Raw genomic sequence first — 24424 nt, forward strand, 5'->3', positions numbered from 1 at the left:
TAATAATTACTATGGTCTCCATATCTACTGTGGGGCCATTTGCCATATTTTATGCTGGTGATAGAACCATCTGGAGGCATTATGTGGTCAGGTAATCCATTCCGTTTTCGTGCATGTGATATTTCAATAATAGCAGGAAGGATTTCCTTCAAATTTGGCACAAACTTTCACTTCCATTGAAGCATGTACCGACAGTTTCCCTAATCCGCTAACAGTAACGATGCTAATGTAATTATACTGTAGACTCGCACCTTCTCCTTTCTTCCAGTTTTTATCCTAAGCACACCTCAGGTCTGTTCTTAACACACAGACCTCATGTTGATAATGACTGAGCCTTCAACCGTGCTATTTTCCTGATTTGGTAAAAGAACATGTTACATTTTAAAAGTGAGTAAATTATCAGTAATAAAACAAAAGGCAACGTGAAGGGTGGAAAGTTTCATTGTCCAAGAACCAACCAACAAGCCACTTTGATACAAGTGCTTGTTAAATCACAATACAAAATACTGACTCAAAGTTAACCTCTCAGTTGTGGAAAATAACTCCCTGTCAGCACAGATGGCCTGCCTTCTCTCTCTGTCTGTCTCTCTTTCATTATTTCTCAGCCCTCGCCCATTCTGCTTTTATGAGACTGAACGATCAATAAAGGATTGCGCAGGGAGGCACAGCATCTCACATCCCCATTTGGGAAGATAATTTGCGTCAGAAAATGGCAGCCGCTGCACAATAGTATATTGATGTATTAAAGGAAAGAACCGGACGGCATGCATTAGAGAGGAAAAAGAAATAAAGAGGGAGTGAAAAAGAGTGATAAAGGGAGAAAATAAGAGAGAGCTTGGAGGAGGAAATACAATGTGAGGCAGGTGATTTAAAAACAAATTCCTCTGTGTTTCTGAATACTGTTCAGTACATACAGTGTTGTGAAAAAGTGTTTGCCTCCTTCCTGATTTCTTATTTTTTTGCATGTCTGTCACACTTAAATGTTTCAGATCATCAAACAAATTTAAATATTAGTCAAAGATAACACAAGTAATCACAAAATGCAGTTTTTAAATGAAGGTTTTTATTATTAAGGGAGAAAAACAATCCAAACCCACATGGCCCTGTGTGAAAAAGTGTTTCCCCCTAAACCTAATAACTGGTTGGACCACCCTCAGCAGCAACAACTGCAATCAAGCGTTTGTGATAACTTGCAATGAGTCTTTTCCAGCTGTGGAGGAATGTTGGCCGATTCATCTTTACAGAGTTGTTGTAATTCAGACACATTGGAGGGTTTTCCAGCACCAACCTCCTTTTTAAGGTCATGCCACAGCATCTCAATAGGATTCAGGTCAGGACTTTGACGAGGCCACTCCAAAGTCTTCATTTGGTTTTTCTTCATCCATTCAGAGGTGGACTTGCTGGTGTGTTTTGGATCATCGTCCTGCTGCAGAACCCAAGTTGGCTTCAGCTTGAGGTCACGAACAGATGGCCGGACGTTCTCCTTCAGGATGTTTTGGTAGACGGTAGAATTCATGGTTCCATTTATCACAGCAAGTCTTCCAGGTCCTGAAGCAGTAAAACAGCCCCAGACCATCACACTACCACCACCATATTTTACTGTTGGTATGAGGTTCTTCTTCTGAAATGCGGTGTTACTTTTACGCCAGATGTAACGGGACACACACCTTCTAAAAAGTTCAACTTTTGTCTCGTCAGTCCACAGAGTATTTTCCCAAAAGTCTCGGGGATCATCAAGATGTTTTCTGGTAAAAATGAGACGAGCCTTAATGTTCTTTTTGCTCAGCGGTGGTTTTGGTCTTTGAACTCTGCCATGCAGCCATTTCTGCCGAGTCTCTTTCTTCTGGTGGAGTCATGAACACTGACCTGAACTGAGGCAAGTGAGGCCTGCAGTTCTTTGGATGTTGTCGTGGGGTCTTTTGTGACCTCTTGGATGAGTCGTCGCTGCTCTCTCGGGGTAATTTTGGTCGGCCGGCCACTCCTGGGAAGGTTCACCACTGTTCCATGTTTTCTCCATTTGTGGATAATGGTTCTCACTGTGGTTCTCTGGAGTCCCAAAGCTTTAGAAATGGCTTTAGAACCTTTTCCAGACTGATAGATCTCAATTACTTTCTTTCTCATTTGTTCCTGAATTTCTTTGGATCTCGGCATGATGTCTATCTTTTGAGGATCTTTTGGTCTACTTCACTTTGTCAGGCAGGTCCTGTTGAAGTGATTTCTTGATTGAGAACAGGTGTGTCAGTAATCAGGTCTGGGTGTGGCTCGAGAAATAGAACTCAGGTGTGATAAACCACAGTTAAGTTATGTTTTAACAGGAGGGGGCAAACACTTTTTCACACAGGGCCATGTGGGTTTGGATTGTTTTTCTCCCTTAATAATAAAAACCTTCATTTAAAAACTGCATTTTGTGTTTACTTGTGTTATCTTTGACTAATATTTAAATTTGTTTGATGATCTGAAACATAAAAAAAAAAAAAAGAAAAAAAAAGACAGATACAGGAGATCATTCCTGCTAATAAGACTGTACAATAACTCACCTCTGGCAAAATCCATCACAGTACAATAATACTGTTGACTGTGTTTCTTGGTTTGTTTGTATATAATATATATAGATATATACTGTACTGTATATATATATATATATATATATATATATATATATATGTTGACTGTGTTCTTGATTTGTTTGTATATAATATATATAGATATATAATGTACTGTATAAACTGCATTTTATATTTTATATTTCTTACTGCTATTTACTGCTATTTTATTGTTTTTCTATTATTATATTCTAGTATTTTATTCTATTATTTCTATTATTATCTTATTGCTTCTGTATGCTGCTGTAGCGAAAAAAATTTCCCCTCGGGGATTAATAAAGTAAATACCTACCTACCTTTTAAGTGTGACAAACATGCAAAAAAAATTGGAAATCAGGAAGGAGGCAAACACTTTTTCACACCACTGTATGGTATATACTGGCAGCAGGGAGTGCTATTCACGTGCAATTATTAAGCAAAAAAGCCGTATTTTTCTCCAAGCAGGTCAACTGTAGTATTGGCTGTAAACAGCTGTTGTCTCTTTTTACAGGATAAACGAACCTCCTTAATTACTCAGTGCAGTTTGTTCGCATATGAACACTTAATGTGCTCTTCAAAGATGCTGGATGACCCTCTTTTATCCTCACTGACCGTTAACCTCCATGACAAATTTTGCTTCATCTTATGATTAAGTCAAATTGTACGTGATCTATGAAATATTAATTCTGGAAAAAAGTTTTTGTACTGATTTTGAAAAGTCTTAAATAATGCTGGGGATTATTTAATTCAAATGTTCGGCCTTATTTTGTACCAGCCCAAAGCTGGTCCAAGCGTAAATGCGGGAGCATTTGCATTTTGCCGCATTCGAGTTGATATTTTTGTCACCCTGCATGAACCCAGCTGCAGCGAGATGGGTGGAGCGACGCAACACAGGGCGTATCAGTAAAGTGGTGTGGTGTCAAATTCGCTTGTCTGAGTACAACGCAGCTGACGGAGGACTATTTACGTGGCTTTAGTGGGCGAGGGCACACATGAAAAGACCTATCCACTATATAAAAGGCAAATCAGTAACAAATTAAAAGCAATGAAATTCCATACAAAGGAATGACTATTCCAAAGCCCTTTCACCTACTCATGCAGTTTAGTAATCTAGCCAGCTGTTCAAGGCCACGAGGTATGATGAAAGGTTAACAGCTTAGGCCATTTATTAATGATTCCAAAGTAAATAATGACACTCAAAGCTCCTGATGCAGTTGATTTATTAACCCCACAACATCCGTGATGTTTGGAGCACACTGCTCTGTGTCAGTTTTGTTCATAGATGAGTTGCATTGGGAGCTTTGAGTTTGCTTAATTTAATCCCATTTACCCCTCAACATTTTTCCAGCACTGGATTGCACCATATTGGATGCCTGTTCTTTGTTTGCTTTGACTTTTAATTCATGTAAAAAATAATATAAACATAATTCTAAGTTTTTGGAAAATATTAGGTGCACGTTTTTGTTTTATTCCTTAGTCTAATATCATTGATTTGCTTTCTACACTGAGTAGTGGTTCTCGTACCAGCAAGGGAAGTGTTATTTATGCAACCTTGTTCCTACTCAAGTTTGAACAGTGTGTAAAATGTAAATTAAAAAAAGATTGTGGTCATTTGTAAATCATGTAAACCCATATTAAATTGCAAATAGATTCCTCCTACTTTACCACTGTGCCACGCTGCACCAGAGATACTCTTGCGTACCAAATTACCCAAAAAGTTGGCCACGCCTATGATTGCTCTGCACGTCGATTCACAAAAACAGCCTCAGCAGCAGGCATTCAAAGTATTTGTCAGCTGAACTGCGCTGGTTAAAATGCTACCATCTCAGCCAGATTGATCAACAGCACTGTGGAAAGATTGGAAGTGGCTGTTGGTGTATGTGGGTGGTGGTACATACAGTGAGTGAGCATATGCGTCCATTAGTCTTCTGACCTCACCCTAATTCCTGGAAGCTCCATTTATTGCTGCAGCTCTCTTCCTGGGTCTTACTGGGATTTACTTACTCATTCAGTAATTCATGCTCCCATTTAGCAACTCATTGCTTTACTCTCTGACTCACTGATGGCCCTTTTCCACTATGCACTAAAAGGTTACCTTTATTTTACCATTTGTTATTTAAACACAAAACACAGAGGAGGTTAAAGATGTTAAATAGGAATCAACTGGGTAACGACGCAGCATCTGCTTGTGCTGGGGACAAAATATCATTCTGGGACTGATTTTGACTAGATTAGACCTTTAAGACCAACAGATGGGATGTTTGGATTTGAGAACTGGTCAGGGCTGCGGGTTTGGTAGACTTTCTGGGAACTGTTTTACAGATTCAGACATTAACACACTTTTCTGTCAGAGACAGCAAGTGTGTTTCTCACTAGGTCCAGTTTTGGCTCCAGTAGTCATCCCTCATATTGATGAGCTGTCTCCCTTGAAACAGCATCCATCCTGCGGCAAATGTTACTGGCAACTGTAAAGCCGTCATAAATGCTGACAAAGCAGAAGGGAAACTGGAGTGAATAAAAAGCAACAGTAATATTCACATTGTCGTGGGAAGTCAAGGTTTGCTGATTTGATGTAATGCTTTTCTAGATTGTTCCTCCATTCAGACTTTGCTCAGATGTCTTCTGGCAAACTCCATTGACCAACTGAATGGCACACATTACTTAGTGTCACAATTGTATTTGTTTTGATAGCTTGGTGTCATCACAAGAAAACATATAATCATTGCCTTTGTGATAACTGTTGTACAGCCCTGTTGCATAGTACTACAGACATCTATGCAGCGTTACGTCTTGAAATCTGTCAATGTTTCACTCAAATAGGACTTCATAAATTATAATCACATGCTCTCCAAGCATTTTTTTTTAAGATTTATTAAAAAAAAAACCTCTGCTCTTTACAATTGCGTCTGACATGTTTTTCCCATTAAACAAGTAAATGGTCCTGGTTAAAACACTTAAAATGACATAATGGAACACCTCCTGCCCTTTAAAAATTAAAATTAAAAACTGAATCTATGAATTTGCAAATATTTTACATTTAAAAAACTCAACTATTGGATACAAGATGTCTCCCAAATCACTGGAAGTCCATGATCTTCTGACTTTTTTCTACAGTGCAATGAGCGGGTCAAAATTATAATTTTTTTCTTGGAAATATCTCAAAATTAACTAAAAGGATCACCACCAATTACCAGACAGTGATTCTCAAACAATAAATCCTAATGACTTGCAGTCTCCTGATAGTTCTAGTATTTCCACCAGCAGGTTAAGTCAAATATTGTGACTACTATTGGATGGACTGCATTAAATATCCGACAACTTGTACTTTTCATCTCTGAACATTTAAGTGGGTAGCCTGCCAGTCTCTCTTCCTAATACACATCGGGTCTGATTTACTGAAGGTTTGTGTGTAAAATCAGGTGCAAACTTCACACCACCCACAAAAAAATGTCCAAGCAGATTTACCAACGACGTGCAGTGAGGATTGCATCTTCCAAATGTGCACTTTAACACACGTTGTCCATTCTGCCTGTTTGCCTGCATCATATGTAATATTGGGTGTTTCTACCTGAAGGTGTAAAATACTGAGAGGAAACATGCAAATAGAACCATTTATCACCTGCAACGATATTTACTGAAACTGGAAGTAGAAACAGGAGAAGTGATGGTTGTGTATTTTAGTATGACTGAAGGTTTTAATCAGATGAACATCAGGAGAGACGGCTGCTCTTATTGTGAAGGAGACACGGCTGCTCTTATTGTGAAGGAGACGCAGGAAACCAGAGAATACGTAGAGAACCAGGTTTTACACCCGTTAAACATTTCTGATGACGGAGGGAAACATTATTCAGACATATCGTTTGTCAGCGATGATATTTCTGAGTTATTGAATGAACTGAATGATGATTGACAGCCAACAACAAGGAGGAGCCAAGAAATACCAGCAATTAAAATACTTCTTCCGACTCAGCATTTTGCTGCCTCTGGGTGGTTCCAGCGTTTCTCTGCTTGGATCTCCCTCCAGTCCTGTTATTCAGGTGAGCTGTCACATCCTGAATGAGTCCTGCAGAATTCACAGGTAGCTTCATCAGGTTCACGAGACCTCCAGGAACTCAATGGAACATCAGCTGCTCATCACAGAAAGATCTGGACCTGCTGATCTCTGTTTGTTAGAGGATCTCATCCACCGTCCTCCTCTCGTTTTATTAGGAAGACTTTTTTCTCCTTTTTGTTTTTACTACATTATTTACTTTCTTGCTGATAATCTTCTATAAAGTGTTTTGTTCTTGTTATATTTATATTTCTTAATTTCAATGGGATCAGATTTACTTTCCCTTTTGCGGTCGCTCTGTTTTCTATTGCTGGAATCACTTTAACACACAAACCCTCATTTAAATACAGAAATTTGCACCTGATATCAGTGACGCAATTACTCTGTAAATCAGCCGCAAAACAGGTGACAAATAAATGTGCAAACTTTTAGAAGGAAAACGCAATTTAGTACCCGTTATTTGAGATCTTTGTAAATCAGGCCCATAGTGTTTAAAACGACTCAGTTACCTCATAAAAATGGTTACATGTCATTTATAGGTTTTAGTCTAAAATACTTTCCACTTTAAACACAACAAATAACTTTTATGGAGTCAGCCACGATGTAAACCTACAGTAAATATTGGAGTCATGTGTCCCAAGGTAATATTTGACCTCTTGTATGTTCACTAAAACACACCACCATAATCCTTGTTTCTCTCGGTCGACAACAGTAACAACTTTTTCAACTTTAAATGAAAGTATTTTTTGACACTGACGAGCAAACAGCAAGTTTTGAAGTTCTGACACATTCTTAACCTACACTGCAAATACACATTAAGGAAATCAACATCATGAAATACATTTGTTCTTTGAATTAGTTAATGAAAACTTAATTGGATACAAATGTACTTTATATTAACATATTATTGTCTTTATATTCATAGATGGCTCATAAGCAAATCGTGGAAATCTTCAAAAGAAAGGAAAACACAGCTACCATCTCAAATTATTAAGGACAGTAACACCAAATACATACATACTCAAATGTAATCCCACATTGGTGGGCATCACATATGCTGTAGGCACACAGTGATGCTTTTAAATATGATCTTCGCTTCTGTGCAGTGTGAGGCACAGAGCAATGACAAGGATATTGCACATTTCTGTGACAGTGCCCTGAAATGCATTAGGGAAATAAAAAAGAGAAGCATCTGACGGCTTTGTTCATTGAGAAGGAGGGTAAAAAGCCTTGTGTTCACATCCAAAACATGTGCATGTTTCTCTGTCTCAACATTTGATGGTCCAAGAGCATCAGTTCTGAAACGGTGCTATCTGAGCCTGTTCTTTCTATAAAAACAGCAGGACTGGTCATACTTGCTACTTGCTATTTAGAAGTGACCGACTGTATAGTTCCATTCATTGACAAAGCAGAAAAGCAAGTCATCATTAAAAAGAAAGAAAGACAGTTCCCACAGACAGGTGTCGTCTATATGAACTTCATCCCACTTGCATTAATAATTAAAACAGGATATTTTTTTGTATACAACCTTCTAATTCAGGTAATCATATTCAGAATTGAGCTGACTATTATTGATTGAATTGGATGTGAAGCAGACAGTTGACACGCGTCATGACATAGTAGCCAGTCTCAGCCATATAATATAAAGCGCAACTCGGGTTAAATACAAATTAATTGAAATTAAATGACACATACAGGGGTAACAGTTCAAAAGCCTTTTCATGTAGTAATCTGGTTTAGTCATCTACCTCGCCATTCAGGGCCACGGAGGGTGACACAGTAGCATTAGCGCATCAAAGTTTAGGGAAATTTATGCATGGCAGCTTAGGTCATTTTAATAATGATTGGAAAGTAAATTATGCACTCTCAGAGCTCCAGATGCAGTTTATTTATTAACACCACAACACCAGTGATGTTTTGAGCACATTTCTCTTTAACTGTGCTGTTAATAAATGAATTGCATCGGGAGCTTTAACTTTGCATAATTTACTCATGCTCATTCCTAAACATCGCTCCAGCACCTGAATTTAACATAATGGTGCTCTTCATTCACTTTGATATTTAACTAATGTCTCTTTGTCACGACTAGAGAGGCTAAAGCGTGGCTGTCTCAGGTTTTGCTGTAGTGGGTTGGCGTGTCTATTTCACGCTTTATGTTGGGATGTCGAACATCCTGTTGATTCCGTGAGAGCAAGAACTGAGGTTGTTTTAGGAATAAAAGCATGCCCTACCAAGTTAATAATTGGTGTTACAAATACGGTGCTCAGTGAGTATATGCTTTTGTTTTAATACATCTTATAGATCAACATGAAAAAGAATTTCAGGGAGGAATCTCCCTGTTCACTCAGATTACAGATTGAGCCGTTATTTCTTGTGATATGGTCAGACTCCTGACTTTATATAGTGTAACGCAGTGGTTCTTAACCTGGGGGGGGGGTCACAAGATAATTTCCAGTAGTTGCGGAGAAAACTAGGTCAAAATCTAGTTTCTGACAGATGATGCAACGCTTGCAATAACTGAAGTGAAATATCAATAAAATTCCACATTTTGGAGGTATTCTGTTCTCAAGGCTCTTTTGTTGTCAATTGTTTGAGATAAAAAAAAGAGTCGGATGTCCTTGGTTGCAGCAGTGAGACGCAAAACCATGACTTTTGCCAAGATATCCATTAATGTTTGTTTATTCTCAGCATTATCATAAAACAAAGTAAAACCCTTTTTTGTTGTTTAAGTAATATTACTAAATGTACTCATTTTATCTCTTTTAAAGTAGCCAGTGTTAACATTGTAGGTAGGTAGGTAGGTATATACTTTATTAATCCCCGAGGGGAAATTTTTAAATATTGTATGGATGTGTTGTTAAGTTTTACCAAATGACATGCTCAGAGGGCAGCTGAAACGGGTTCATCTGGTGCTGTGGCTGTCAAATGGCTCGCAATTGTCTAATTTGAACAAAAAAAACCTTTTCATGTGAAATGATGGAGACAGACCGAGACAAGGTAACATCCCTACATCTGGGCCTCAATGACATCAGACACACAGACACAGAAAGGTTTGCAAGACGATGTAAGCAAGAGCAACTAAAGAAAACCAAACTGATATAAATGGATGTTTTACATTTTAGAATTTTATTTGACATTTGAACAGTAAAGTCTGCAGAATGACAAATTTGTTCATTGTGTACTTCATCTGCATGTGACAGTAACTGTGTTCACAGTGCTTCAAAATGTTATCAAATCCTGCACCTTGTCGTTAGTGAAATGGTCATGGCCTTCAATGGAATTATTGTATTCGAATCGTTCACGGTTAAACACACTTATACCATAAGAGGTAGTCGGTAATATCCTTGTATGAGGTTGGAGGGAGCAATGCAGGGTCGGCACTCCAACTCATTGTGGTGAGGTTGTATGGATCAACATTAACAGACAATAATTTAGCAAGAAAATGATCCCAGAATTTGTTGAGTTTGTCTTAGTGTGGTTTTCTATCAGTTTGCTTCTATTTTTCAAGTTTGATGAAATAACGGGTTAGATAGCTAACTTTAAATCTCTTTACTGCACTTATCTGCTTTCTTGTCCCGCCCCGCTGACTGTAGCTGTACCTCCAAAACGGCCCATTGGTGACATCACAGTTTAAAAGCACACATGACTGTCAAAAAACTATTCCGGGGGTCGCAACTCAAAAAGGTTGAGAACCACTGGAGTAAAGTTGTGGAGGGAGTTGGATTGTGTCACGGTTTGGTTATGATGATTATTTGGAGCTTTAGTGTGAGACTCAGTGAACACTGACAGAGATGCAGACTGATGCATCATAGTGTAACATTTAGAATGTTTCAGAGAAGGAGAAATCAAGTAGACTTTGAGAGTTATTTTCATGATTCTGCATTCGTGTTTGTGATATTGTCTTATTCATTTTTACACATAACTTAATATTTGTGTTGATACAAAGTTTCCACAGCAAGATAGTACATCTACTGTGTGGGTAAATATTGCCAAAGCCTCGGCCTTGTACTATATTTTGTATAGTGACAAGAATACTGTCTACTACGCTAATCCTCGTCAACACAGCAGAACAAACCATATGAGGCTGTCCCCAAAATACAAGGTTGTGTCGCAAGTGGTGTGAGACGAGTACATATATCACTGTGCCCCTAGCTACAATTTTTGACATATTTTCAATGAACAACACGAATGAAGGCTGTATCAAAAGTTTGAACTTTAATTTGGTCTAATGGAGATTGACTCTTCCCTGATGCATTTCGACAAGAACTGTGTTTTGTCTGACAAACCCAGCACATGTTGTTGCTTAGCCCTGTTTATACTGACTTGCTTCATAACGAGACTATGACTGACCTCCATGTAAGGTCAATATTTCTACATTATGAGCCCGCGCTGTTTTCTCTGCCTCTGTGACTCGGTCGCCTCTTAAGTATCAGGGGAATGAAAAACTAGGGCTGAGTCTTGTATTCGACACACTTTGTGGCACATGCTAATATGCACTCATGCTTGCACACGCGTGCATGCGCGCACACTTTGACAAGCACCTGAGGGGCGGGACTTATCGACTGAGCCATGGACTCATCAGAAGATTGTTCAGTCAGGCCACTCACATTAATGGTGAAGTAAATTGAAAAATGCAATCAATGATTGGAGGGAATGCTCGGCGGTAATGATATCAGCGTGAGATAATCCAATAATTGCCAAGCTGATGTATTCTCTATTGGTATTTGGCTGCTCCGCCTGTCACTATAAAGTATGCTCCCCTTTTCTTTCCCATGGCCAAGAGTGGAAGGCAGAAAGAGTGAGAGAAAGGAGCAGGCAGCTGCTTCATGAGAGGAGCTAATGAGTGTGAGGCTTTTTCAGGATAATGCACACAAACTCTTCCTGAATATTCACTAGACAGTAGGGAGCTGTGACTGTTGTAATAACCACAGATTGTAGACTGTTAAAGTTTTTAGATGTAAAACATAGTGCGAGTCTAGACTGTTTACCAAGGTTCTGGACTTGTACGTTTTAAATGGTTGTTTGCCAGAAACATCAGCTCTGTGCTGCTTCCTTAAACCTTTTGGATTTAAGAAGAGGTAGCAAGAGATCAGTGTGATGTTGGAGAAATCTATCTATCTATCTATCTATCTATCTATCTATCTATCTATCTATCTATCTATCTATCGATCGATCGATCGATCGATCGATCGATCGATCGATCGATCGATAGATAGATCGATCGATCGTATGTTTCAATCATGCCTTGAAGCTCAACCTGGTTGAAACAGATTTGTCTGACATCGTTGTGTAAATGTTTCCCAGTCTTCCAAATCTTGCGGTGGGGAGAATCTGATGAGAGCCTTTCAGTAATTAAAGGTTACTGAAACGATTCCATTTGAAATTTGCATGTAAAAAGCATGACTGTAGAACATTTTGAGACTATATATAGCAGTTTGTAAACCTGATAAGTCTGATCCTGCAATGAAGGGGAAGAATCTGCTTTTGACCAGTTGAGAGCTGAGCAGGATGGAGGCCAGATTGCCTATAATAAGTAATTGCAGCCATCCCTGACATAAATGCTCAACTCCTAGAAGACTATGACGTTTTAGCTGCTGACCAATTAGCGGTAGCACACTTCCACTTCTTCATTTTCATGAACTTGATCAGCTGCAAACTATCTACAGAAGTTGTGAACACACTGAGGTGGGCAGGTTGGGTTTATGCTAAAGCTAATACCCTCATACTTGATTTGAATTCATGGTGTGTGTTAGGCGGGCAGTCCTGTTCATAATGTGTCCAGGTCAAGTTCAATCCCAACATAAAGGGCAAATTTGGAAGACAAAGCTGGCTGGCTGTGGGTTGTGTGGTTCTTACCTCGCATCAGCAAAGATGGTTAGCACCAGTTGAGAGCTCGTCACAACAGCTAGACCAGTTAGCGCCAGGAGAATGTTTCTGTTCACGTTTTTTGTTGGTGATTTTTGGTTCAAAATGAAGAACAAAGCTGGTGGTAATCTGCTTTCAGTTCTCAAAGCCAAAAACAAAAGCAGCTGAGGAGTTCGGTCTCTCACTGTTGTTCACCACCACCAACATCACCCCTGCATGCTGTTTTTTTAGATGCCCTAATCCATCTGGGCCACTGGGTTCATTGATAAGCCCCGCCCACTACCAGAAGTGCACAAAAAAAAAAGAAGGAACTAAGAATATTTCTACTAAAGCGCACTGCTCAACTTAACATGCGGCATTACAAGTGTTGCCTCAAAACTAGTAATTGCTCTTGAGGAGTGGCCCCCAACACAAATTAAAAAAAATTGCAGCACTTTAATACATAAAACTTACAGAAATGCCATATTTCCATAATTTCTCTATATTGTTTTTCAGTGTTTGAGGTGTGGCATCTTGTTGTGCTCTCTTTTTCTGCATATGTTTAATAACAGAAACTGAAAAATTAACTGCAGTCGCAGTTTATCTCCTAATATTCACAAAACACTTGTGGAATAAAAATGCAAAATCCAATTTCTGGAAATTTATGAACATTTGCACAACAACCTGGTGAGTGTCAGATCATAATTCCCCTTAATTAATGCAACTTACAGGACAATGTCTCTCAAAAACAGTGGCTGTTTTCAAATAAATGACTACCACTGAGTAGCACAGATGCCTTTATACTGTATGTGTTTCATGCAGCTTTGTGGCATGCAATAAACACTGTCACCTCCAGAGGCTGCTAGCGGGGCTTCTAGTAGGCATTGCCTGTCCTCATATCTCCTTTATGCCCTCCCTCTCCGTCTCTCTCCATCTCTCTACCTCTCTCACACAGTCTGTTATGAGCTGACTGCAGTGGTTGAGGTACAGTCTCCCACTGGGGGCTGCAAGCATTCTTGCTTAATCGGCATCTTCTCACTCATTCTTGCTTTCCACCCCCTCTCTGTTTCCATCCCTGCCTCCCAGCTTTCATTCCCAGCAGGGTTTGGAGTGGTGTGCAACATACTTTCATTAATTACCTACATAACACTCTCCCTTCCCTGCAATGTTTTGTAAAAAATAATTATAATAAAATAAATACTAGAAAAAAACTGAGATTGGCATGAAGAGTAAAACAATGCGTAACATACAATTAGTCGATTGCAACCCACAGGGAGGCCGAGTAGTTTTAGTCACTGACATTTGAAAACAGAAGGCTTTCTCTGCTTGAGGATCTAAATGTAATATTCACTTGACAAGCACTTTATTAGGGACGTTTGTACACCTGCTTATTCATGTAAAAACAGCCTAAGAATGACAAATGCTTGTGATTTTAGAGAGGTTGATGAGAGTGTACCAAATATGGGGATGAAAATATAGGATACATGTATGTTGTCTGCGCTGAGCTTTCAACCTGCGCTAAAATGTGGAGCTCATTGGCAAGAAGACTGCAGTGTGCTGCTGGACTGGCTGTGACACGCCCACGCCTCTCCTCCCACTGGGACACACAGCCAGTCACAATGATACAAAGCAGTCTGTAAACCTCTTTGCACTGATAAGAAATAACCTATATAACAATATAATCGCTAATAGATAAAAACAAATAAATAAAACAGATTCACTAGTTTGTCTTGATGAGAGAGAAACAGATGATTAAAAAGCACAACAGCTATGTAAACCTCATCAGCTTCAGAAACGCCAGAAACAAAGAACAGGATCTCCAAATCTTCAGCAGATGGCTAAAAAATCTGTTACCGTTTAAACTTTCCAAGATTTTCTGCTGTAGAATAACCATCCAAAACACAGAAGCACCTGCTAGTGCTTTATGAGCTGAGGGAAGGCAGGTAATTCACTGATGAGTGAGACACAGGGAAATATTTTCTTTAAAAAAGGATTCCACATTTATATTTCCTCTATAAATATCATCAGTCTCATCATTTGCAACCCATTTTCTATGTAATTTATATAAAGTTATTTATGTTACACATTATTTAAATGTGCCAGTTAAACTGTCACTGACATTATATCACGCTTTAGATGGCGTGAGAGGTGTCTGATGCACAACACAGGTCAAAAGTGATCTAATCAAAAGATTTTGTTTCATTTAAAAATAAAATAAATTAAAAAAAAAAATATATATATATATATATTTTATATATATATATAAAAAGTTATTTCTTACATCACAAAAACAGTCACTGTTACGAAGATAAATATTAATCCTCATATTTTGTATCTTTAATTTTTAGATATCCCTCAAATCTCTAATGGCCCTCTTTAAATTGTGCAGTGAAAATCTGGCTCATGTATGTGCATCAGCAGAAAGCAAAAAAAAAGCTGTCTGAAGATGAGTATAGATGAGACGGTGAGGAGTTTACTAACTACACTTTGAACCAAGTACTTCACTTGTTTCACTGCTGTGAAACTGCTTAGCCGACACAGCAAAGTATGACAGTGACAGCTCCACAACTTAATAATCTGCTTGTCCAGGAAATCCTGTGGTTGCCTGCATGTTGCAGAGCAGCAGCACATGAACACACAGCGACGTAAATCTGCATCCTGAGGCACACAGCATGCTTTTAATACAGCAGTGTTTGCTAATTATTATACTTCTTAACAAGAGCCCACATGACCACAACACAGGCGTACAGCCCAATGCAGCCCGACATCAGAAAGTAGTGGCTGTGTTAACATGAACACGGGAGTACAAGTGCTTCGCTTTACATTTCTTTTCTATTAGGACTGTAGTGGATAATTCAATGCAGTTGCCCTTGTCTGTTGTAATAGCTGCTGAAGAGAGCCTTTAAGGATTGTGGTCGCAGTCAACAGCTAATTGTTTCTTCTCATGTTGATTTCAGGCCAACTAATGAGCAGCGAGCAAGAGCAGCTGAGGGTAAGTCCTGCCTCTAGGAGGATGTATATGAAAACATGCTTACATGCTGGTGTGTCTACATAGTCTTCCATACTGGTGCACACTTCATGATACACTTAATTCTCTTGTGGAGTAATAATACAGAAATAGGTTCAGGTTCAGGGTCTATCAAAAGGTTTCCAGACGGCCCCTGTGTGAATGGAGCAAAGAAAGCTATAACCCTTGTGATTAAGTATTTTAAGTTATGTCGCTTGATCAATATCAGCTCCTGATTTACACGTTTTTGTGACGGCTGCATCTGTGATTTCACTGTAGACCTGAAACTTGAGCAGAATGCACACATTAAAACTTGTGTACGATTTTTGAGAGACGTCAGACAGCTGGACTCCAGCGAGTTGTGGTGATGGGTTGTGGAAGGAGAGAAACGTGTGTGTGCAGGTGCATCGTCATGAAGGAGAATCAAAGTACCATCACACCGCAGCTCATTGAAGGATTTCCCTGAGATCTGAGGAAACCAGAGACGGAGTCAGTGTTGACAGTCTGATCCAGGGGAATGAATCCATGGTGCACAACTATGGAACAAATGTGTACCATCCACAAATATTCACAAAAATACAGTGCATTTTTAAATATGCATAATTTATACTGTAAATATTAAGTTTAAGTTGTATTATTAAGTTTCTAGATCCATTGTCATGCTTGTTTTACATATTTGTGGATCACTTCCTGTCAGTTTGTGGACCGAGTCCAATTTGTACTGCGGCTGATTTTGAGAAAAAGTCCACAAGTGTCAGATTCAGTTAGTGCAGGTTCCCAAATTTCCTCACGTGTTGACTGAACTAAAAGAAGGCTAAAACCGGTAAAAACAAGGCTCCTTCCACCATCTTCATCTGTATAACTTGAGACAAGAGGAACAGCAGCAGCTTCAGCCAGGAGGTGAAACACAAAGTGGAGCATCTTTGTTTAACCCAACCGACATGATTCAGGATCAAGTTCACCATCGTCTTCTCCAGGTGAGTGTGCTGTGCTAGTTTACTTACCGTCGCTGACTTTAGTTTGCTAACTTTGCATTAGCTGAGATAGTTCTCTAAAAGCTGTCTTAATTTAGATTATTTAGTTCAACAACAGAGAGATTTTGGGTGAGGCATGAAAAGCAGCGATACAGGACAATGATAAACTTTAATATGAAGTACAATAGTCAGCATCAGCAAAATAATCATTGTCCTCTTGACAATATTCAAGGTTTAATACTTTGTAAAACATGATGTAACTGGTGTCTTTCTGCTTTCTACGATAATGGGAATGGGGTGACTAGTGGCTTCTTACTAAAAATATTACTGACCATGTCATCCATTTCTTCCTCTACATTGTCTCAGTAGCACTTTGGACTCACCTTACCTTTTCCAGCTGTTACCACCACTGGACTCACCTTACCTGTTCCAGCTGTTACCATCACTGGACTCACTTTACCTGTTCCAGCTGTTACCACCACTGGACTCGCCTTACCTGTTTCACTGGACTCATCTTACCTGTTCCAGCTGTTACCTTCACTGGACTCACCTTACCTGTTCCAGCTGTTACTTTCACTGGACTCATCTGTTCCAGCTGTTACCTTCACTGGACTCATATTATCTGTTCCAGCTGTTACACTCACTGGACTCACTTTACCTGTTCCAGCTGTTACCTTCACTGGACTCACTTTACCTGTTCCAGCTCACTGGACTCATCTTATCTGTTCCAGCTGTTACCTTCACTGGACTCATCTTACCTGTTCCAGCTGTTACCACCACTGGACTCATCTTACCTGTTCCAGCTGTTACCTTCACTGGACTCATCTTATCTGATCCAGCTGTTACCTTCACTGGACTCATCTTATCTGTTCCAGCTGTTACATTCACTGGACTCATCTTACCTGTTCCAGCTGTTACCTTCACTGGACTCACTTTACCTGTTCCAGCTGTTACTTTCACTGGACTCATCTGTTCCAGCTGTTACCTTCACTGGACTCATCTTATCTGTTCCAGCTGTTACCACCACTGGACTCGCCTTACCTGTTTCACTGGACTCATCTTACCTGTTCCAGCTGTTACCTTCACTGGACTCACCTTACCTGTTCCAGCTGTTACTTTCACTGGACTCATCTGTTCCAGCTGTTACCTTCACTGGACTCATATTATCTGTTCCAGCTGTTACATTCACTGGACTCACTTTACCTGTTCCAGCTGTTACCTTCACTGGACTCACTTTACCTGTTCCAGCTGTTACCACCACTGGACTCATCTCACCTGTTCCAGCTGTTACCTTCACTGGACTCATCTTATCTGTTCCAGCTGTTACCACCACTGGACTCATCTTACCTGTTCCAGCTGTTACCTTCACTGTACTCATCTTACCTGTTCCAGCTGTTACCACCACTGGACTCGCCTTACCTGTTCCAGCTGTTACCACCACTGGACTCACCTTACCTGTTCCAGCTGTTACCACCACTGGACTCACCTTACCTGTTCCAGCTGTTACCACCACTGGACTCGCCTTACCTGTTCCAGCTGTTACCACCACTGGACTCATCTTACCTGTTCCAGCTGTTACCACCACTGGACTCACCTCTGCTGTACAACAAGAACCTTTTGATTGTCCCTCGTATACCTGACTGAGATTTATTAACATATTCTGTATTTCTGTGAATGTGTGCCTATATACGAGTATGTATGAATGAACATGCATCAATGATGTTTACATACTTTGGATGTTTCCAAAAAATGTTGAACACTGAACTAGACAAAACAAATTGAGAAGAAATTCAAGGCACAAGAAACCAATAAAAAAAAGAAAAGAAAAAAAAAGTGACTTTTCTACTGAATTAACAATGCTAAGCATATGTGCTAGAATCAGAGGTAAATCAAATCAAGAAATAGGTGGTACAAGGAAACAAACCAAAATGGTGACGCTGTTCTTCACAATAAATAAATACAAAGACGCATGTGATGGCATTGTGTTTGTCTGCCAAAAGTTGCTAAAATTTTCATTTTATACTGTTCAGGTTATAATTTTATGATAAACTTTGTAGATCTTTGTAGTTTCTGCCTACATCAATTAATGAGAATGTTAATCAATGATTGAACGACATCTATGGCTGTTCACAAAGACGCAAGGGTTTACCTGCTGATGCAGTCACACAACTGACACTTTGCTCAAGGAGAAACGCTTCGGTGGATGCGGCCATAGGGAGATGCAGCAGTGGCAGAGTGTCGGACAGTTTTGGCGAACGCTGAATGGTCGAAATTCACCCCAAGTCTTCGCCCAGTAGGACAGAACGACTGCGAACATTTCCCTATGACGCAAACCCAGACCAAGATATTTACACAGTAAATTTGGCGTGTAAGCCAGGATACTGAACTGGGAGACTCATTATGAAATTTGTAGAATGGGTAGAGTTAACGTGTATCCACACACAGTTAGAGAGCTTGCCTGTGCTGACTTCTTACCTCGTGGGATTTTGAGATCACTTCTGTATTTAAGAAAAAGGGACTTTATTTATTTTTATTTCATTCCAAAATAAGTCGTAAACCTTGAAACAGAACATGCAGTTAGAGCAGCAGTAGGTGCTGCCCGCGTTGGCTTTGATGCCAAGCAGCATAACTCATTAAATTGTGGGTACACTTTGAGTCTAAAAATAAACTTCAGCCTTAGTGTTATTATTCATGACATGGCATCATATTGCAATCCCCTCTACACACAGCTACCAGCCGATTTCATTTCTTTTTAATTGTCCACAGCCATAAAGAAATGAACAAGTATTTCCTTCAGGATAAAGGGGAAATGAGAAGCAAATAGATTACACTCAAAGACTGGATCCTGACTTTTTTTTTTTTTTTTTTCTGTTGGGTTATTTGGTCTGTGGGGCTTTTTTTCCCCAACATTAGGGTTTTCAGTCACTTTTTACACATCATGTGAAAATGTTATAATATGTGTGTTTCTTTCTACACTCATGAACTGATGTGCTATAACATTTCCATGACCTTATGTGACCTATGAAAAAAAACAAAATGAATTAAGTAATTGTATAAAATGTAATTATGAATTGTTTGTATTATTTTTGTTTTACAACCTAAATCAGCTTTATTTATTTCTAAAATCCTCTTGGCATTATGTTTTCTGTGCTGACGTCCCTACACAAACATGAACGCACCATGGGCAGTGTGTGTCTGCAGGGGGGCCTCCCAAGTCTTACGTGATGTAAAAGTCAAAACCTTTCATAGCAGGGCATGGCAGCATGCTTGTGGTTTGCTTGGCAAGACAAATATAAATAGTTAAAAACTCAAACCTGTGTGTAGACGGGTCCCCACTGGACCCCACTGGACCCCACTGCTCCCCACTAGTCCCCACTGCTCCCCACTGGACCCCACTGTCCCCCACTGCTCCCCACTGGACCCCACTGGCCCCCCACTGCTCCCCTGGACACTATGACAGTGTCACCCTTTCATTTCAGATAAAGGAAGAGAAAGACAAATTTTCCAACAATGTTTGACACATGGCTTCATTACGTTTGGGATAGTTGTCCATTTCTTTGCCCTCATTAGGTCATGTATGCCAGTGGGATGCTATTGGGGTTTCTCTGACCCGATGGTCTGTACTCTTTGTTCACACCAACAAAATTGTTGGTGACCTAACACAGCTCCTTCTTACATTACATTACAAAGCAATATACTGATGTAAGCAATAACTGTATAAAGCGAACTGGTAATTGTATTGTTTACCTGGATATACCGAGACGGACAATAAAATAAAAGCTGCCATGAGTTTTTAAATCCTCTCAGTCTAAAGTAGTTTAAAGTCTCATGAGATTGTAATCCTCTGTGCAGTCTTTTAGAGTCTAATAAGCCTTGAAAATCATGGATATACTTAAACCAGCCTTCCTTGATTATATTCTAATGTTTCAACAAAGTCAACTCATATCTGAGTTTATGTCAAGGATTTTGACATGTCTAAAGAGGTGAAATTATTCAGTATTTCACAGATTTGTCAGTTTAAAAAAGTCAGAAAAGTAATTTTATCGAGGTTCAGGGTAGGGTTACGTCCATGCTTTAAATTTTGTATAATTTATTCATCCTTAGATTGTATTGAATCAAAGAAAAGAAAAATGCAGTAAACACTCTCAACTTTATATATAACACTCAACTGCAAATATGTTTTGGGGGAAACATAATGCTAACAAAATGTTGTGTTATATTGACATCATAAGGAAATGTTATTCTTTGGTGACGGTGGTTGTGTGTATTGTTTAAAGTATGTACCAAAGGCTTCTCTGAAAGCAGTGGTAATGACTTGATTATCACATTCGATTATATACGATTTAAGGAAATGATGAATTCAGTTCAATTAATTTTTTTTTAAATAGTACCAAATCACAACAAGTCCTCTCAGGGTACTTTACATAGTAAGGTCAACCTTACAACAATAAACATGTTGGTGGCACATCAGAAACATGCACCTCCAGAACTAGTGGCAACAGCGGCATGTAAAAGCATGGAGAGTGTAACAAAGAGTAGAGGAGAGACGCTCGTCTCCTCTCTGCATCGGCCTTTTAAAATGAATGAGCACTAAATGTATCACAAAATGTTAGATCATCTCTACTTCCCGTAGAATCTGCAGACTGTTTCCTTTAACTGGCAGCATATTATAGCAGAACTGGACCGATACACGACTGTTCACGTAGACCACAGCAGCTGAGTGCAAACAGACAAACAGAAGAAGAGAAGCATTGCGAGGGAATGCAAATTACAAATTATTGCTAAGTAATGCAAAATATATTGTGGGGTGAATGCAAAAGTACTCCTCACATTTTTTTGGGTTGTGACCTTTTGGAGGCTTTGTAGGTATCAAACATTTAGACGAGATGATCTCATTGGGTTTGGATAGTTTTCCTATTGTCTGTGGAGTTCACGTTTGCTGGCACCACTTTGACAGCCAGCAGTTGAATGATGACATGCGACTAAACGTATTTGGTCAGATCAGGAAGGGCTGAGCAGAAAACTATGGATACTGATATTGTTCTGGCAAAGTTACACACAGATCCCAGATTAACATTAGTGACCTCCAGTTTCTGTATTCAGGTGTCATTACCATCGACTTAAAAAACAAAGTTTTTACTAGGATATAAGGTGCTCTGGTCCCAAGAATAGATTTGACTATGATTGCTGGAGTTGCTAACATTTCTCAAAATGCAGCTTCCAATTACCAGAGTTGTTTTTTCAGTGGGTGTGTCACTGAGTGTGGGAAATCGATTTGGACGTGGTTGTTGGTAATCAACGGGCTATGCTTCCTTCATACGGTCACCTCGGCAGCCTGGCTTTCTGGCTGCTCAGGACCTGCCTGCCGTTGGCTAACTGGGGCTACCCTGTATTGGCCTGCACTTAACATTAGGGCCGGAGCAGCTACCGTAGCTAATGGATTCTTTTTAATGGTGCAGAGCCACATTTCCAACACAGTGAGCCTCGCGTCCAATACTACGAGCACCAGAAGGGCTTTTGATGCCTAAGTACATTCTGTACTGTGCATTTGTGCACAGTAAAGAGCTGCAGCACGTTCTGCCTCGCTAACGTCATGTCTTAAGATTTAGGAAAACAAACTTTCATTCAACATAACAAATGTGAAATCTTAACAATGACAACCACCAATTCACAGAGAAATCTGAAAATCTAAACATGATTTGACAAGGTGTTGGTTATTTGTTTGATTCATATCACCCACTTTGGTACCATATACATCCACATAGTGTGAGCTAAAGGCTAGCTGTCATTCATTCTTTCAGTTTTTATTAACTTTTTTCCAGAATAAACTTGCATCATTTCAGACATCAATGGCCTGCCGTAGTTATACTGCAGCTCTTTTTCTGAAGAATGTGCTATTGCACCATTTTGATAATCGGAAAAAAACAAGAGGATACCATTAATATGTTATGTAATTTTGCTGACACAACATTGAAAAAGACTGAATTATGAAATGACCCCCACCCCCTGACCACCCCCCCCCAAAAAGAGTCTGAATATCACTCACATTAAAGAATATTTTTATAGTATCTCATGCAGGACTGTTTTTGAATGATAGTCCTGAAAGTGTGATCAGCTTTTCTGTTGACATGAAGTGCTTTTTGTTACAATTGTTGTGCTCTCATGAACAGCTTAGCACAGAGTTTTTTGATTACATGCTTTACGAACAGGTGTGTGACTGACACTAAGGAAGGTTTTAGTGGCTGTGAGAGCACAGAGTGCACCACTCGCTTCTCACTGCAGCCAATGAGACAGTAAAAGTCAAAACAAAGTCGCAGCACGGCACGCGTCAATACAGCCGCTCCTATTCTTTTCTGTGTAAACCCCCAAACCGGCAGCGGCTAGGCCAGACGCACCACACAGCGACACATCACACCACCGTCCCATTTGAAAAAAACAACAAAAAAAATCCCCCCTTAGCAACGTTTTTTTTGTACTTCATCACTCCACAGCAGTTCATCTTCTCTGCTCCTGTTGCAGCTCCAGTTCCTCTCCTTCTTCTGTTGCAGTGTCACAGTGGAGTGAACAGCTAACGAGATCCAGAAATATCCCCAACATTATGACCCATGATGCCGTTTTTACCTGGACAATCAGCAACTTATCCGTTGTATGGTTTTTCCATGCTGTGTTGTCGTTACGCGTTGCGGCACGGTGCATCCTATTGGTTCTGGGGACGGCAGGTGACGTCCACCACGATGACCGTCTGTTTTCAGCGTATGACTGTCAAAGAGTAAACTCACACAAAGTGGCTGGTGCAGACAACATCCCAGGCAGTGCACTCAGAGCTCACTGATCAGAGCTGGCTGATGTTTTTGCACAGCCTACAGTATCCACCTTCTTTAAGACCACCTCCATAGTCCCCCCCTTTCTAAGGAGAGTGCAGTGACTTGTCTCAATGACTTACCTGGCCTGTGGTTCTGACTAAAAATTTTGATGAAGTGCTTCAAAAGATTTGCCATAATCCAGTAGAAATACTGGAAACACACACGTACAGTTATGTAGGACAGTTATGTGAAAATTACATTTACAGACTTCACCTGAGCATTTTGCATCGAAACTCATGACAAAGCTCAACATGCCTGAACTGAGAAAATCCTCTGCGCCTGTGTACTGGACCGCGATCAGGATGGACAATCACACATCCAGTGCACTAAACATGAGCTCTGGGGTGCCTCAGGGATGTGTGTTAGACCCTATTCTATATCGACTTCACATACAACTGTGTGGCAAACACACACCAGTATCATCAAATCTACAAATGATACGGCAGTCACTGGACTGATCACTGGGGGGAGGAGGCAGCATTCAGAAGGGAGGTGGAAGACCCGCTGACTTGGTGCCAGGACAAGAATCTCTCCTAAAATACCAACACGATCTAGAAGAGGATTGTTCACCCGTTGAAGGAAAGGGTGTATTACATGCCACTGTGCATTTGTGGGACAGAGGTGAAGAGGCTAAACGGCTTTTAAGTCCTTGACATTCACATCAGTGAGGATCCTTAGTCTCAGCACATTACGGATCATCAGACAAACTTAACCTCTGTATTCCTTGTGAAGGCTGAAGAAGTTTGAAATGCCAACCAAACTTCTTAAAAACCTCTTCAGGGTTATGATGCCAGCAGTGTCACAGTCTGGTTCTGGAACTGCTCTGTACAGGACCACAATGTTCCACCAAGAGCAGTCAGAACGGAAACTGCCATCTCCGGAGTAGCCTCTCCATCATTTGAGAACATGTACCACCCCAGAGTCATCAGGAGACTGCACAACATCATCAGGGACACATCACACCCCCAACACAGCCTCTTCACACTCCTACCATCAGGGAGATGGTACAAGAGTGTGAAATCAAGAACCACAAGACTCCCAAACAGTTTTTATCCACAGGCCATCAGACTTTTGAATGACTTTCACCTCCTCCCACTGACATA

General features: G+C 40.0%; 1 protein-coding gene across 4 annotated transcripts in view; it reads left to right on the top strand.

Moving 5' to 3' along the window:
- Nucleotides 1-24424, top strand: part of LOC138214246 (RNA binding protein fox-1 homolog 1-like) — a 278008-nt gene that overhangs the window by 102784 nt on the left and 150800 nt on the right. For 2 of the 4 annotated variants that reach the window (XM_069175651.1, XM_069175649.1), the window contains one exon: nt 15435-15469. The exons of the other annotated variants lie outside the window; for them this stretch is intronic. In XM_069175651.1, coding sequence (XP_069031752.1) covers nt 15443-15469 — 27 coding nt within the window. In that variant the 5' untranslated portion in view covers nt 15435-15442. The remainder of the gene's footprint in view (nt 1-15434; nt 15470-24424) is intronic. 4 annotated transcript variants of the gene reach the window in all.

The sequence above is a fragment of the Embiotoca jacksoni genome, unplaced genomic scaffold, assembly GCF_022577435.1.
Source record: "Embiotoca jacksoni isolate LCO1_2020_lvr unplaced genomic scaffold, fEmbJac1.0.p SCAF_69, whole genome shotgun sequence".
In the NCBI taxonomy this organism is placed as follows: Eukaryota; Metazoa; Chordata; class Actinopteri; family Embiotocidae; genus Embiotoca; species Embiotoca jacksoni.